This window comes from Engystomops pustulosus, chromosome 6 (assembly GCF_040894005.1).
Source record: "Engystomops pustulosus chromosome 6, aEngPut4.maternal, whole genome shotgun sequence".
NCBI lineage: Eukaryota > Metazoa > Chordata > Amphibia > Anura > Leptodactylidae > Engystomops > Engystomops pustulosus.
The window spans coordinates 152,643,043-152,659,227 of NC_092416.1; the positions used below are offsets into that span (position 1 = coordinate 152,643,043).

Sequence of the window (16,185 nt, forward strand, 5' to 3'; positions counted from 1 at the left end):
GTTTAATTTTTAAAAATCTATTAAACCATAATAAACCCTATATAGATATGTTATCCCTGTGATCGTACTGACCCAATGTATAAAGGGGAGGTGTCAACTGGAAAGAGCACAGGAAAAAGCCATAAAACAGAACGCCCCAAAGAATGAAAACCTTTTTTTTTGTCAAATATCCACCATTATAGAAATCAATAAATGTTGCACACACGAAACACACAAGTTTAACTGAAAAATATTAACAAAGCAAATATATTTTTAATACACAAACAAATTAAGGCCAATTATTGGGCAAAACTTTTTCATTGATGTCTTTATGTCCTGGTTTCTGAGACTATATATTATAGGGTTGAACAGAGGAGTAAATACAGTGTGTAGTAAGGAGGCAATCTTATTCATGAGTATTGAAGCTCCTTTAGATGGAATCATGTATTTAACTATTAGTGTCCCATAAAATGTCCCCACGACAATAAGATGAGAACTGCAGGTAGAAAAGGCTTTGTGTTTGCCAGTGGTAGATGGAATCTTCATTATAGTGCTGAAGATATACACATAGGTTACAATGATAAAACCACAGGGCAGAATAAATACTGGTAAACTTAATAGAAAGGCTTCCAGTTGTACAGCAGAAGTGTCTGAGCAGGAAAGCTTCTGCAGAGGAAGAACGCCACAGTAGAAATGGTCAATGATATTGTCATGACAGTAATCAAAGTTTGCTACAGGTAAGACTCCTGAAAGATTTACAGTAAGTCCCATAAACCAAGGTCCTAGTGAAAGATATATCTGGTACTTCATATTCATGATACTAGAGTATCTTAGGGGATTGCAGATGGCCAAGTATCGATCATAGGACATCACCGACAGAAGAAAACATTCAGCAGCGATTGTACCACTATAGAAGTAAATCTGAGTGAAGCATTCATAAAAAGTTATTTTTTTTCCTCCCAGGAGAATGGCACTGAGCATGTTGGGAACAATGTTTGTAGAAATTACAATATCACAAGTGGAAAGATGACAGAGGAAGTAATACATGGGGGAGCGGAGCCGGACATTGGTGGAGACTAGGATGATGATCAGAAGGTTTCCTAGAACTGTGAATAGAAAGATGATCAAGAACATAATAAAGATTAGAATACTGAAGCTGTGGAGGTTTCCAAAACCCAATAGAATGAATTCTGTCACTCTTGTTTCATTCATTGAAAACAAAATGAATCATCAGATCTTTTATCTGGAATGGAAACTCCAAGGCTGCATAGAGTAGAGAAATAAGTATATTTATCAAAAAGTGTTTTGCACAAAAAAGTTATTACAAACCATTCAGTCAAGTTTGTAAAAATGTTAGCAGGACATTGGTGGAGTAAAGTTTTGCCTTCAAGACCCATAACAGCTAACATAATTTGGGCATTCTAAATAAATCGTAAATAATCTTACATATAGTGCCCACATTTTAAGGTACAGATTTTTAGGACATATGATACTTTGTTGGACTTTGTAGTACACTACCTGTGTCTTGTTTGAGGAACTAATAAAGAAATGTGCGCTTCGTGTCATGGAATGCATCCTATAACTGATATTAGAAGATAGGTAGACTATTGACATTAACTGCTTGAAGTGGAATTGTCACCAGGAATATCATTTTTAGCTGGTGACAGGTTCCAATACCCTATGTCATGCTGATGTTATGCTTTTGTCAGCATTATAAATCATTTCCGTAGTTTATTGTTTGATTTCCATTACCTGGCTCCTTGTCAGCAGCGTGTGGTGAGTCCTGGGGAGAACCAGCTTCAGCTTGTGTGTGCCTAAGTCTCCTCATACATTCTTCCTCTCCTCAACACCATCCTCCTCCCTTTCCTACCTGCTCAATGCAATTGACAGGAAGTGGGGAGGGAGGGAGGGAGGTACATGAGTGTGGAGAACAGGAGGCTGCATAGAGGCACACAGGCACAGAGGCTGCAGCTGCCCCCTTCCCTTCCTTCCCCCGGGACTCACTAGACGCTGCTGTCAGGGAGCCAGGTAATGTGAACAAAAACTATGATAAACTGAAATTATTCAGAATACAGACGAGGACACTTTAAAAATCAGCATAGCATAGACTATTGGAACCTGTCACTAGTTAAAAATGACATTCCTGGTGACAAGTTCACTTTAAAAGTGTAGGAAGAGTGTGTTTGTCCTGATTAGCCGCTGCATAAAGCAAAAAAAATATATTCAGTTTAACCCTTTTGTGACTGTGGCATGTCAGGAATCTATCAGAGGAAAGAAATTTCCCTCTGTCTGTACCTTACCTCCGGGTCAGACAGTAGGTGTTCTCCTTAAGGAGACAATGCCAATTAAGGCCACCTTAAAGGCGTGTGGAGACTTAAAGCCATAGATGCTCCACTAGGGAGGTATTGTTTTCCATTTAACACCTTGGAAAACTTATTTGCATTCTTCCCAGAATTCCCTAGTGGAGCATCTATGGCTTTAAGTCTCCACACGCCTTTAAGGTGGCCTTAATTGGCATTGTCTCCTTAAGGAGAACACCTACTGTCTGACCCTAGTCAATAGCCTCTCATATAGCCAAATCAGTTCCCTACGCTGTACTGAGGAGACCCAATCAGGTCGAAACAGTGCTGTCTACAGTTGGGAGTCTGTTCCTTATGGAATAGATATACTGGTTTGGCTTAATCCCACATCATGTTTTTAGACTTCTTGTAGGTCATACTTGATGTTAAGGGGGCTGCCTTTCAAGGTAGCAAAAGGTTTTGTTTTCCATGTACCTTACCTCCCACATACTTGCAACAATCCTATTAGTCATTTGTAATACACTGCAATATAGAAATATTGTAATTTATTATTAGAGCCATTAATTGAGAATGTGTCCTAATGGGACACAATAAAAATGTTAAAGTTTTATAGAATAATAAAAAAAATTTAAAAAAATACATAAAAATCACCATGAAAACCGTAATTTTACCCACTATTATTTGTGTAAAAATGTCAAATTGAAAAAAAAAAAAACATTAACAGCAACCTTGACTCATAGGTTAACCTGAAATAACTTTTCTGTGAAAGGAAAAAAAATTACATTAAAAACTATACAAAAATTGCCATTGTTGTACCTCCTGCCTTCCAAAAATGAAATAAAATGCAGAAAGTTGGATGTAATCCAAAATGGTACCATTTAAAAAAAGATTTATCCCTTAAAAAAATCAAGACCTGAAAACAATACACCAATAAAACAAATCAGTTCTTCTCAAAAACAGTTTTTCTTTGTAGAAAAGTAGAAAACACAAGAAATTAAAATTATTTCAAACACCTGTAAAAACAAAAGTCCCCAAATACTAGGTCATAAAAGAAACCATAGTCACACACTGCTTACAATGTCCTGGGAGTAGAAAAAAGAAGCCTGGTTCCCATTAAAAACTCAAGACTAAATTGTTATCACAATCATTACTTACTATATACAACTTTATTCAAAGTCACCTAGTGCTGACCTATGACCAGTAGCGACTCTATGGCTTTTAATTCAGTAATAAAAATACAAGCTCACACTCACCTTCGTGTCATGAAATGCATCCTATAACTGATATTAGAAGATAGGTAAACTATTGACATTAACTGCTTGAAGTGGAACTATCACCAGGAATACCATTTTTAGCTGGTGACAGGTTCCAATACCCTATGTCATGCTGATGTTATGCTTTTGTCAGCATTATAAATCATTTCCGCAGTTTATTGTTTGATTTCCATTACCTGGCTCCTTGTCAGCAGCGTGTGGTGAGTCCTGGGGAGAACCAGCTTCAGCTTGTGTGTGCCTAAGTCTCCTCATACATTCTTCCTCTCCTCAACACCATCCTCCTCCCTTTCCTACCTGCTCAATGCAATTGACAGGAAGTGGGGAGGGAGGGAGGTACATGAGTGTGGAGAACAGGAGGCTGCATAGAGGCACACAGGCACAGAGGCTGCAGCTGCCCCCTACCCTTCCTTCCCCCGGGACTCACTAGTTGGGGGGGGGGGGGAGCAATGACATTTAATTTTCTGTAGTGTTTCTATGCTCTGTAAAATAAATGGTTACTTCCACTTGGCTTATTCACATGTTGTGTTGAATCTCCCACAGTAGCCTAATGTCTTATGTGTTACAAGTTCAGATTTACCATTGGGTATAAAACCTCCTCCCAGTCTTGTGGTTTTCCTTGAAATAAAACTACAAGACGTATTGCGATCCTCAGGGTACATTTGCACAGCCGTATGCTCGACCTGCTGCAGCCGGGCGGGCATACCGCTGTAAGCTGGAGAGGAGGAATAGCGGCGCACGGCCGCACACATGGGGTGCCGCCGGGCCGTCATTGCCATCTATGGGGACATATATGGGCCGCAAGTGGCTGCAAATTTGGGCCTCATATGCGTCCCCATAGACGGCCCTCTGAATGTACTCTTAGATGGTACACAACATCATGATGTACGGCAAGGTTACTTATTGTTAAATACTATAACCCCCATGCACTTCACATAGCTGTGTAGCCTAGAAGTCATTTTCTCTGTACAAATCTATAATGTATCACAGCTTTGTATATTGACTTTGCGGGAAATTTATCACTGTAGTTACAACAGTTTTCTGGCTTTCAAATGTCTCACAATTGTCTGAACTGCAGATTTGCAATTTTTTGTGACATTTCAGGAAAAAGTCTCAAATCCATTAAACACATATATACCGTAATTAATCTATAAGGGCCTTATATAAAAATTACCATGAGGGGTGTTTGGCATGATAAACTAGGGAATATATTAAGCAACTGTTTAAGTTTCAGAATTTTTAATGCCATCACATAAGTTCCCTGCAAAGGAGCCCACTGAGGGTCTATTGCCAGTGGCCTACTGAAACCAGGTGCCGGCCCTGGGTATGAGACTTCATGGAGAACCTACTTACTTAAACAAATAACCTGCTTCATTACTATTGGACGGAGCTGAGAACGCACCGTTTTATAGCTTTCCAGAAGCTGCGGAGAGTTTAGGGTTACGCCTGACATTACATACAAAAAGCTCCTAAGATGGTAAAAAAACTGGTGCAAGAAAACTGCTCTGATCTGATCTAATGATCAGGCTAATCTTAGAGGTTAACAGCAGTAATCACAGCTCTGACTACCCAGCAACAGTAGAGTGTAGTGTAGTCAGATGGGGGGTGTCCAGGACTGGGAACACCAGAGGGAAATATTCACTATTTTTTTTTATTCCGTTTGGATGCAAAAAGTCAGTGTAGTGACAGGATTCATTGACATATAAATGCAGTACATGGCAATGAATTATGTAACTTTAGATCTTTTAATGGGTAATGTACATGTTATACTGGTTTGATTTCTATGCATCATATAAAATATAATAAGATTCCCGACGAGTCCTAAATATAGATGAAGGTTGGTGGATGTAACTTGACTATTTCCTTATAGCATGGAAAAACAATTACCACCTTTTGATAAATCGTAAATCCCTTACTGTATACATTGTGTTTGGGCAAGACATCACCCAAATCTATCAATACTTTTTGCTACTGAACCCCAAATATTTACAGCCTTTACACCCTATTATCAATGCTTGTAATATTGCTACAGATGTTTCAGTATATATCTATGTAACCATAATATGAGTAGCTGCAGTAACAGTATTAACAAAAACTATTGATAAAATAATATTCAGAATAGTTTTAATTGCAGATTAAACATTACATGAATAACAAATGATCATCAGTACTTACTCTGTGACTGCAGGCAGCAGCATCATAATACATCAGTATCATCCCCTTTTATAAGCTTTCCTCATTGCTGCGCTAATATCTCGGGAGATCTTATTCTCACTACACAAGGAAAGTTTCCTTGCAACTTCAGACTTAGCGATGTAACTTTAAATGGTTACTAACTAGAGATGAGCGAGCACTAAAATGCTCGAGTGCTCGTTACCCGAGTCGAACTTTTTCCGATGCTCGAGTGCTCATTTCGAATAATGAACCCCATTGAAGTCAAGGGGACATTTTTCAAGGGGACCAAGGCTCTGCACAGGGAAGCTTGGCCAAACACCTGGAAACCTCAGAAAATGATGGATACGCCACGGAAATGGACAGGAAACCGCAGGGGCAGCATGTATGGATGCCTCTGAGGCTGCTCAATCGCACCATTATGCCAAAATTATGAGAAACAGCATGGCGATGACAGAATGACCGAATGAGGCTAGATAGCATCTAAAACATGCAGTAATTAACCCTGACACTATAGGGGACGGCATGCAGAGGCAGCGGCAGGCTAGAGAGTGGCATGGCGACATACCCCAAATGGATTCAGGCTTCAAACCAATTTAAAAAATTCCTTTTGGCGAGAATAACGTGTAGCACTGTATGTATCAGTATTTTGCCTGGTTAAGGCGGCAGAAAGGAACCAAAGGAGGTGAGCAAGAAGCGCTGAAATGATTTCCTATGTGAACAAAAGGTTGACTGTATATTTAGTCGATAACACAGCATGGTGGCGACATAGTGACCAAGTTCCATAACGTATCTGGTGAAACCCCTGAAAAATGAGCCTGACACAGCTCGTTTGCTAAGGGGACGACATGTGGAGGCAGCCATGGAGACGACTTCCATGATTAAGAGCGACAGTAAGGGGCATCCAAATTGCGCTGCTATGATTGAAACTTCAGGTCTCCAGCATGGCGGCGACAGATGGGCCGAGTTCCATTATGTATCTGGTGAAACACCCGAAAATTCTGCCTGACACAGCTCGTTTGATAAGAGGATGATGTGCTGTATTTCCTCTCGCGCTCCAGCGTCTGGGGTATAGACAATTGAAAGTTGCGCATGGAGACATTGGTGGACACTGTGGAGGATCGTGGAGGCAAAGTAGACAGGAAACAGCAAGGGCAGCATGCATGGATGCCTCTGAAGCTGCCTAATCTTGGGATGGAGCTGGCGGTCCGCTGCCAGGCGAGCTTTCGTCTGTCCAAGCCCCTGCCTCTCGGCTCCTCCCCACCCAAAATGGGCGTGGGGGCCAGAAGCGTTGACTTTGAAAAAATTATAATTTTCAAAGCAGACGGGGTCGTTTGAATATTTCATCTAGGAATAATGGAATAGCATAGCGGTTCTATTTTTAATTTTTTTCGGAAATGGCTCCATGATGAAGAGCGACAGTATGGGGCATCCATATTGTGCTGCTACGATTGAACCTTCAGGTCTCCTGCATGGCGGCGACAGATGGGCCAAGTTCCATTATGTATCTGGTGAAACACCCGAAAATTCTGCCTGACACAGCTCGTTTGATAAGGGGATGATGTATGGATGCAGTAAAGTAGTAGTAGACTCTGGGAAGGGTCCAAAAAACAGTTCCTCAGAGTATGCCGGCTCAAATGCCAAATTTTCCTGGGAGGGGGCAGACTGGGGGGAAGGAGGCTGAGGAGCTGGAGGAGTGCTCACTTGGGTAACTGCGTGGAAGACTGACTGGTGGACAAATGGCTAGAAGGATTGTCCGCAATCCACGACATCACCTGTTCACACTGTTCTGGCCTCAACAGTGCTCTACCACGAGTCCCAGTAACTTGAGACATGAAGCTAAGGAGTGTAGCTCTGCTGCGTTCCCCTGCTTCTTCATCAGCAGGTGGTGTCTCACACCGCCCAGGACCACGGCCTCTGACACCTGCAGTAATTGGACACCCACGCCAACACCCTCGTCCTCTACCCCTAACCCTCGGGTTCAACATTTTCAAAATTAAAGTCTATTATATTGACAAAACAGAAAAATAAACTGTAATTTTTTTTTGTTTGGTTTATTATTTATTTTTATTTATTTATTTTTTTGTTTTTTTGTTTTTTTTTATTTTTTATTTTTTTTGTGTATGATTTTTAATAGAACAAAACGTGCAGAAGAATTCAGACAGCAACAACAGAAGATGATTGCTATGGCTTGTTTCTAACCTACACTGACAGCACACAAAAGGATTTTGAAAAAACGCTAATGTAGCCCTAACAAGGGCTTTTGGGTTCTTGGAGAATCACTCCTGCCTAACAGTAAGGTTCTTGGAGAATCACTCCTGCCTAACAGTAAGGTTCTTGGAGAATTACTCCTGCCTAACAGTAATCTACTAGCACCCTAACGCTATCCCTGACCAGCAGCAGCTCTCTCCCTAACTGCATCCAGACAGAGAATTATCCGAGCAGCGCGGTCAGGGGCTAGTCTATTCCAGGGTCACCTGATCAGGCCAGCCAACCACTGCTATCGACATATAAGTGTACCATGTGATGCTGGGTGTACTGCAGAGTCTCCTGGCTTGTGATTGGCTCTGTTTCTGGCCGCCAAAAATCTAAACGCCGCGAGATGACATTTTCTCGAGCAGGCGAAATACTCGTCCGAGCACCGAGCAGTTGCGAGTATGCTAATGCTCGAACGAGCATCAAGCTCAGACGAGTATGTTCGCTCATCTCTAATAATAACCTGAAAAGTGGGGTGTACAATATTATTCATCACCTTTACATTATTAAACGACTGATGATGATAAATATAATCCCCCTGTGTGTAATCAAGTCTCCGTATAAATACACCTGCTCTGTGAAAGTCTCAGGGTTCTGCATCATGAAGACCTTGATACTGTTATGGCGAAGTTTGAAGCTGGATTTGGATACAAAAAGATTTTAAAAATACCAGGATGTCCCTCTAAACTTGCATCTCAAACAAGGAGAAGACTAGAGCTTTTTTCCAAGGAAAAATGGCCAAAAATTTCAGTCTCTCGATGTCCAAAACTGATAGAAACCTGATACCCCAAGCAACTTGCATCTGTAATAGCAGCAAAAGGTGGCGCTATAAAGTGTTAGCTTAAGGGGGGCGAATAATTTTACACACCCCACTTTTCAGTTTTTACAATTGTTTTTACAAAAGTTTATAATATCCAATAAATTTCGTTCCACTGATTCTTCTTCTGTTCTTGATTCCTTTATCAGGATCTGAAAAAAATAGATCAGGTACCAAGGTCACCAAGACCAGAGGCTGTTAATACAACGATTACTCCCCCCGTCCCAATTTAACAATAAAAACTATTTGTCATCAGCGGTGCACCTTGTCACATTTTGATAATTTTTAAGACATAAAATATTGAAGAGAAAATGATCAAACGATTGTAAAGTACACAAACCTGGACCAATGAAAACAACAGCTTATCATGCAAAAATGACACCTTAAACAGGCCAGTAAAGTGAAGTAAGAAAAAGTTATTAGGACCGAAAATAGTGAAACAAAGAATTTTTTCTGTACAAAAGGTTTAATTTTTAGATCTTTATTGAAACATAATGAAACCTATATAAACATGGTATCGTTCTGACCCTTGATCGTTCTGACCCAATAAATAAAGGGCATAAAAGCCATAAAAACGAAAACAATTTCAGATTTCATTGAATTTTGAAACTAGAAGTACAATTTGTTATGCTGAAAACAAGCCTCTGTCCCCTACTTAAGGACACCCAAATTACATACGACCCCTAGTTACAGATGGACCTCTCTCTCCAATGTGACCTCTGGTGAAGCTCTCTTTAATCCCAGGCTGCAATGATCAGCTGTAAGTAATGAAGTTTCATTGCTAATTCTTGGTCCCATCCAAAGCAAAAAAAATGAAAATCCATTACAAAACAACATATAGTTTCAACTTACATACAAATTCAACTTAAGAACAAACCTAAAGAACCTATCTTGTACGTAACCGGCTGTATATTTTTAATACACAAAAAATTTTTGGCCAATTATTGGCCAAAATTTTTTTAGTGTTGCCTTTATGTCCTGGTTTCTGAGACTATATATTATAGGGTTAAACAGAGGAGTAAATATAGTGTGTAGCAATGAAACAATCTTATTCATAAGCATTGAAGCTCCATTGGATAGGATCATGTATTTAACTGTTAGAGCCCCGTAAAATGTTCCCACAACCATAAGATGAGAACTGCAGGTAGAAAAGGCTTTGTTTTTGCCGGTGGTAGATGGAATTTTCATTATATTTCGGAAGATATACACATAGGTTACAATGATGAAACTACTGGGAAAAATAAATATTGGCAAACCTAAGAGAATTGCTTCCAGTTCTATAACAGTAGTGTCTGAGCAGGAAAGCTTCTGAAGAGGAAGAACATCACAGTAGAAATGGTCAATGATATTGTCATGACAAAAATCAAAGTTTGCTATAATTACAACTGCTGATATATTGACAGTAAAACCCACCAACCATGGCCATACTGAAAGATAGATCTGGTACTTCATATCCATGATACCAGAATACCTTAGGGGGTTGCAGATGGCCAAGTATCGATCATAGGACATCACTGACAGAAGATAACATTCAGTAACGATTGTACCACTATAGAAGTAAAATTGAGTCATGCACTCAAAAAAAGTAATTTTTTTCCCTACTCGAACAATGGCACCGAGCAAACTGGGGACAATGTTTGTACAAATTACAATATCACAGGAGGAAAGATGACAGAGGAAGTAATACATCGGGGTCTGGAGATGGACATTTATGGAAACTAGGATGATGATCAGAAGGTTTCCTATAACTGTGAATAGAAAGATAATCAAGATATAAATGAAGAGTAGAATGCTGAAGCTGTGGAGGTTTCCAAAACCCAATAGAATGAATTCTCTCAATCTTGTTTGGTTCATTATCAATTGTTCTTTAATCTGAAACATTAAAGTGAAGTCAAGTTTAGTAAGAATAAAGACAAAGGGGAACATTTTTTTTCAACACCTCCGTGATTCACAGAGTGGATGAGGAGCATAATGATGATCACAGCCATAAAAACGGAACAATGATTCTATATTATTCCATAATTTGATATGTAACATGTACAGAGGCACCTATGGCAATGTTTTTCTATAGTGTAGAAGGGATTTTTATTTTAATGATGATAATGATAATAAATATTAATGTTTATTTTCTTACAAATTTTCATCTGTGGGGGCAGACGTCAGATCAGAACTGTACTGTATTCAGCGGCTCTGATTACCTCCTTTAGACCGAGTGATCACATGACCGCAGGGTCTTTCGAGTCAGGCAGATCTGGTTCCTGTATGCAGTGAGGAAAGGAGAAGGCTGGACTAGTAATGAACCATGTCTACCTTCTCCCTAGGATCTCTGGCTGTCTCTGGTTCCATATTGGATGGGTAAGATTATTGTGTTGCTTTGACGGTCTTGTGTGAATGGTGACATTCTATATAACAGCAAAACAGTCCAGAACAGTTAATCCTGAGATCCTACAGAGTAGTTATCCACTACCCTTTGTATCTTGACTTCTGGTCTGTTTCCCTGCTTTGGACTCGATAGGAGCCGCTTGTTACGGTTTACAAGGAAGCATAAAATTGAATTAAGAGATCAGCAAGAACTTGGGAAACAAGGAAGGTAAAACTTTCGCTTACTCTATGGATAAGCTAGTCTCTGCCTGTGAGTTATGGTCAGCTTACCCTGGCTAGTTCCAGACAAGACAAGGATAACTTCTCTCTCTCTGAACACGGAGACCTATCCAGAAAGTAGGGAAAAGGACTAAAGGATACTAGGATCTGGTGTACTTAATTTGGGGCCCCCCTAATGAAACAATTGCTGCAAGAATACTTGGCAAACTAGCAATTTCAGCATACACACAAATACGCAACCAAGGCCAAATACAGACAGAGCAGATCCTCAAACACTCACAATAAAATAAACACGGATAAAGGGGAACAGACAGGAAAGTGGCGAGAGAGTGCAAGAGAACAGACAAACTTTACAGGAATCTCACCACCGACAAGAAACAAGCTACTAGAAAGCATTGACCAGAGTCAGGGATAATCTGCAGACAAAATAATACCTACCAAATACTGAATGACAAAACGAGCCTTAGATAGAGCCCGGCCACTCTTGATAGGATACAGTAATTCAAATTAACATTAAAAACACCAGTAGGTAATGCAGAAACACCAACCAAATCCAGTTCAAATCCTGACACCGCTGGTAGTATCTATGTACTGTTGGCTGAGAAAGAGTGGGGTTTCACAGCCTTCATTGGACCCAGGAAGCATTATCATACCGCTCAACTTGAATGGACCAGTTAAAAATCCCCCAGAAGCACCAACTACAACAGTACAGCACAGAATCCCCCCCCCCCCCCCTGAAATTGTATAGACCTCAGTACAGCATTAACTACCAACCTAGACATTGAAAACTGTATGCAGACACTAACTAAAAAAATCCCAGTGTTTTAACACTTGTTTTTGTCTGACCAGTCCCTAATAATCTGTTGGTATGGAAATATCTCACAGATGGGTGCCAACTGGGAAGAGGAAGTTCAAACAAAGGTTCCTCAAAATCTGTAAAGCGCTACAGAATTTGATGGTGCTCAAATTCCTTGTGCACACCAGAACAAACGAACAAAATGAAATGTCTAAATATCACAATGTTGTTGTATAAAACCAGCAAAAAGTAGAAATAGAAAAGACTAGACATTAAAACTATTAAAAATCACATAGGCATATATCTGTTAGATGAAGTTCAATGTCCTCATATGAAAACAGCCTTTATCTGCATTAAAACACTGTAGTACTATGCAGCTGGGCGTCTGCTACACTGCCAGTAACCAGAGCTGAATTTGATGTTGAGCCTGGGTTTTAACCCCTTCAGGACATAGTCAGTTTATAGCTTAACCCCATAACGCTCTGCGCCGTAGCTCTACGGCGCAGAGGTATAAGGGATGTATGAAGAGGGCTCACGGGCTGAGTCCTCTTCATACAAAGGTGGGGGTTTTTGCATTTTGCAGAAAACCCCCACCGCTAATAACCGCGCTCGGTGCTTGCACCGATAACGGCTATTAACCATGTGATTGCCGCCGGCAAAGTCGCCGGCGGCGTTTAAAAAACAGCGGCGCGGGCGCCGCCATCTTTAATGCGATTGTCGCGCCCCCGAACGTCATCGGAGGGCGGCGATCGGTTGCCATGGTAGCCTCGGGTCTTCTTTTGACACGAGGCTACATGGCTTCTGCAGATTCGTTACAATGAGCCAGTGGCTCATTGTAATGAATGTGCTGCAAAAACGCCATATATTGCAATACAGAAGTATTGCAGTATATGGTAGGAGCGATCTGACCATCTAGGGTTAATGTACCCTAGATGGTCTAAAAAATAGTGAAAAAAAAAGAAAAAAAAAAGTTTAAAAAAGAAAAAAATTAATAAAATATTAAAAATTCTAATCACCCCCCTTTCCCTAGAACGGATATAAAACATAAGAAACAGTAAAAATCACAAACATATTAGGTATCGTCGCATCCCAAAATGCCTGATCTATCAAAATATAAAAACGGTTATGGCCGGCGGTGACCTCCGAGGCGGGAAATGGCGCCCAAATGTCCGAAATTCGACTTTTACACCTTTTTACATAACATAAAAAATGAAATAAAAAATTATTGAAATGTCGCACAGACCTCAAAATGGTAGCAATGAAAACGTCACCTCATTTCGCAAAAAATGACCCCTCACACATTTCCGTGCACCAAAGTATGAAAAAGTTATTAGCGTCAGAAGATGGCAAAAAATTTTTTCTCTTTTTTGTACACATTCGTTTAATTTTTGAAAATGTATTAAAACACAATAACAAACGTATTTAAACACCTATATAAATTTGGTATCAACGCGATCGCACCGAACCAAAGAATAAAGTAGGCATGTTATTTGGAGCGAAGAGTGAAAGTCGTAAAAACTGAGCCCACAAGAACGTGCGTTTTTTTTTTCAATTTTTCCACATTTGGAATTTTTTTTCAGCTTCGCAGTACACGGCATGTTAAAATAAATAACATTACGGGAAAGTAAAATTTGTTATGCACAAAATAAGCCCTCTCACAGGTCTGTACACGTAAAAATGAAAAAGTTATGGATTTTTGAAGTTGGAGAGCGAGAAATGAGCGGAAAAACCCTCCGTCCTTAAGGGGTTAAGGTTCAGACCCATTTTTTGTATTATGATATGCATTCCTGTCCTTTCCGGGTTGTTTCCGCACTTGTTTGTTGTTTTTCCATTAATGTTGCCATGCAGGGGCTTATTATTTTCAGGATCAGATGCATTTTTCAGTGGTACTATTTTGGGGTTTTAGAAAAAATATTAACGCTGTAACAGATTATTTTTGGTGTTCACCATATAGCCTAAGTAATATGTTAAATGTATTCAACGAGTCAGTATGATTACCGCAATATAACATTTCTATATTATTGCTTACATTTTACTAATTTTGTACAATAAAACCAAATGGGGGGAAAAGATCTTTAATTTTCACATCACCATTTTCCAAGTAGCATAACTCTTTTAATGTTTTTTCTTTTTTCTTTATAGCTGAATGAGAGCTTGTTATTTGTGGGACATTTTGTTTAACCTATTAATCCCTTCCCGACATTTGACTTAATAGTACTGCATGGCAGGAGGTGCTTGCCCGCATTTTTATTATTATTATTACTACGTCAAGCTTCTGGCACCAGCTCCTGAACGGATCTGGCACCAGAAGCTGCAGGTGTCAGCTGTATATTATAGCCGACACTCGACTCTAACAACCGCGATCAGAGATTTCTCCAATTGGGGGTGTTAACCCCTTACAAGGGGCATTTCCTGTGATTCGGACACCCCCCTGCCCCAAGAGCAACGCTTGTTCAAGTCAACTTGTAAAAGTAAAAAGATTTTTTTAAAACACTTAGTAATAAAAATAATTAAGTAAATAAAGTGAAAGTCCCCTAAACACCAACATTCCCCAAATAAAGTACAAAATACACAAACTCATGAAAAAAACCCACATACAGGCGGTCCCCTTCTTAAGAACACCCGACTTACAGACGACCCCTAGTTACAAATGGACCTATGGATGTTGGTAATTTACTGTACTTTAGCCTTAGGCTACAATAAACAGCTTTAATAGGTATCAATGGTGTCTGCAATTAAGATTTATTGTTAATCCTGGTTCTTATGACAACTAGAGATGAGCGAGCATACTCGTCCGAACAATGGGGGTCATTTACTAAGGGCCCGATTCGCGTTTTCCTGATGTGTTACCCGAATATTTCCCATTTGCGCCGATTTCCCCTGAATTGCCCTGTGACTTTGGCGCACGCGATCGGATTGTGGCGCATCGGCGCTGGCATGCACGCGACGGAAATCGGGCGTGGCCGAACGAAAACTCTACGGATTCGGAAAAATCGCCACATTTAAAAAAAAACATCTGTCGCGGAGCTTGCACTACCCTTCACGCAGCCCGGCTCTGTGTATTCCAGTGCGTTCCGATGCTCTTCAGCGCAGCAGCGCCACCTGGTGGACTTCGGAGGAACTGCCTTAATAAATCCCGGCCGGACCCGAATCCAGCGCAGAGAACACGCCGCTGGATCGCGAATGGACCGGGTAAGTAAATCTGCCCCAATATGTGTGAAGAACACGTTGCAGATGTTTAACACGGGTCATTCTCCTTTTTGAAGTTCCACGAATATTCCATTGAATAAAAAAAATGAAGAAACAGGACTGACTTCCTTATTTCTCAATAAAATGATACATTTTATTGGTCGCCTTGAAAAATGCTCGAGTCTCCCATTGACTTCAATGGGGTTCGTGCTTACTCATCTCTAATGACAACCCAATGGGGGTCATTTACTAAGGGCCCGATTCGCGTTTTCCCGACGTGTTACCCGAATATTTCCGATTTGCGCCGATTGTACCTGAATTGCCCCGGGATTTTGGCGCACGCGATCGGATTGTGGCGCATCGGCGCCGGCATGCGCGCAACGGAAATCGGGGGGCGTGGCCGAACGAAAACCCGACGTATTCGGAAAAACCGCCGCATTTAAGAACGGAAAATGTGTCGCTTGGGAAGCGCTTACCTTCACCTGGTCCAGCTCGGTGCATTCCGGCGCGTTCAGATGATTTTCAGCGCAGCAGTGCCACCTGGTGGACGGCAGAGGAACTACCTTCATAAATCCCGTCCGGACCCGAATCCTGTGCAGAGAACGCGCCGCTGGATCGCGAACGGACCGGGTAAGTAAATCTGCCCCAATGTTTTTTAAAATCCAAAAGTCAATTATAAAGTATACAGTTCCAACTTGCATACAAATTCGACTTAAGAACAAACCTACAGAACCTATCTTGTATGTAACTCGGGGACTGCCTGTATTTGGTATGGCCACATCCATAACAATTAGAGATGAGCGA

At 40.6% G+C, this 16,185-nt stretch overlaps 2 protein-coding genes across 2 annotated transcripts in view; both read right to left on the bottom strand.

Moving 5' to 3' along the window:
* Positions 1-252: 252 nt before the first annotated feature.
* On the bottom strand, positions 253-1,194 carry LOC140065980 (olfactory receptor 8I2-like; the record flags this gene model as incomplete). Its single annotated transcript, XM_072113542.1, has 1 exon — positions 253-1,194. A coding segment is annotated over one exon (942 nt), but the record flags the coding sequence as incomplete, so codon positions are not given.
* An 8,516-nt stretch (positions 1,195-9,710) lies between these two features.
* The window catches only part of LOC140065981 (olfactory receptor 6C3-like), a 45,179-nt gene continuing 38,704 nt past the window's right edge, over positions 9,711-16,185 (bottom strand). Inside the window, exons 5-6 of the mRNA XM_072113543.1 lie at positions 11,448-11,502; positions 9,711-10,667 (exon numbers count right to left, since the gene is read on the bottom strand). Of these exons, the coding sequence (XP_071969644.1) occupies positions 9,711-10,667; positions 11,448-11,502 (1,012 nt within the window). The remainder of the gene's footprint in view (positions 10,668-11,447; positions 11,503-16,185) is intronic.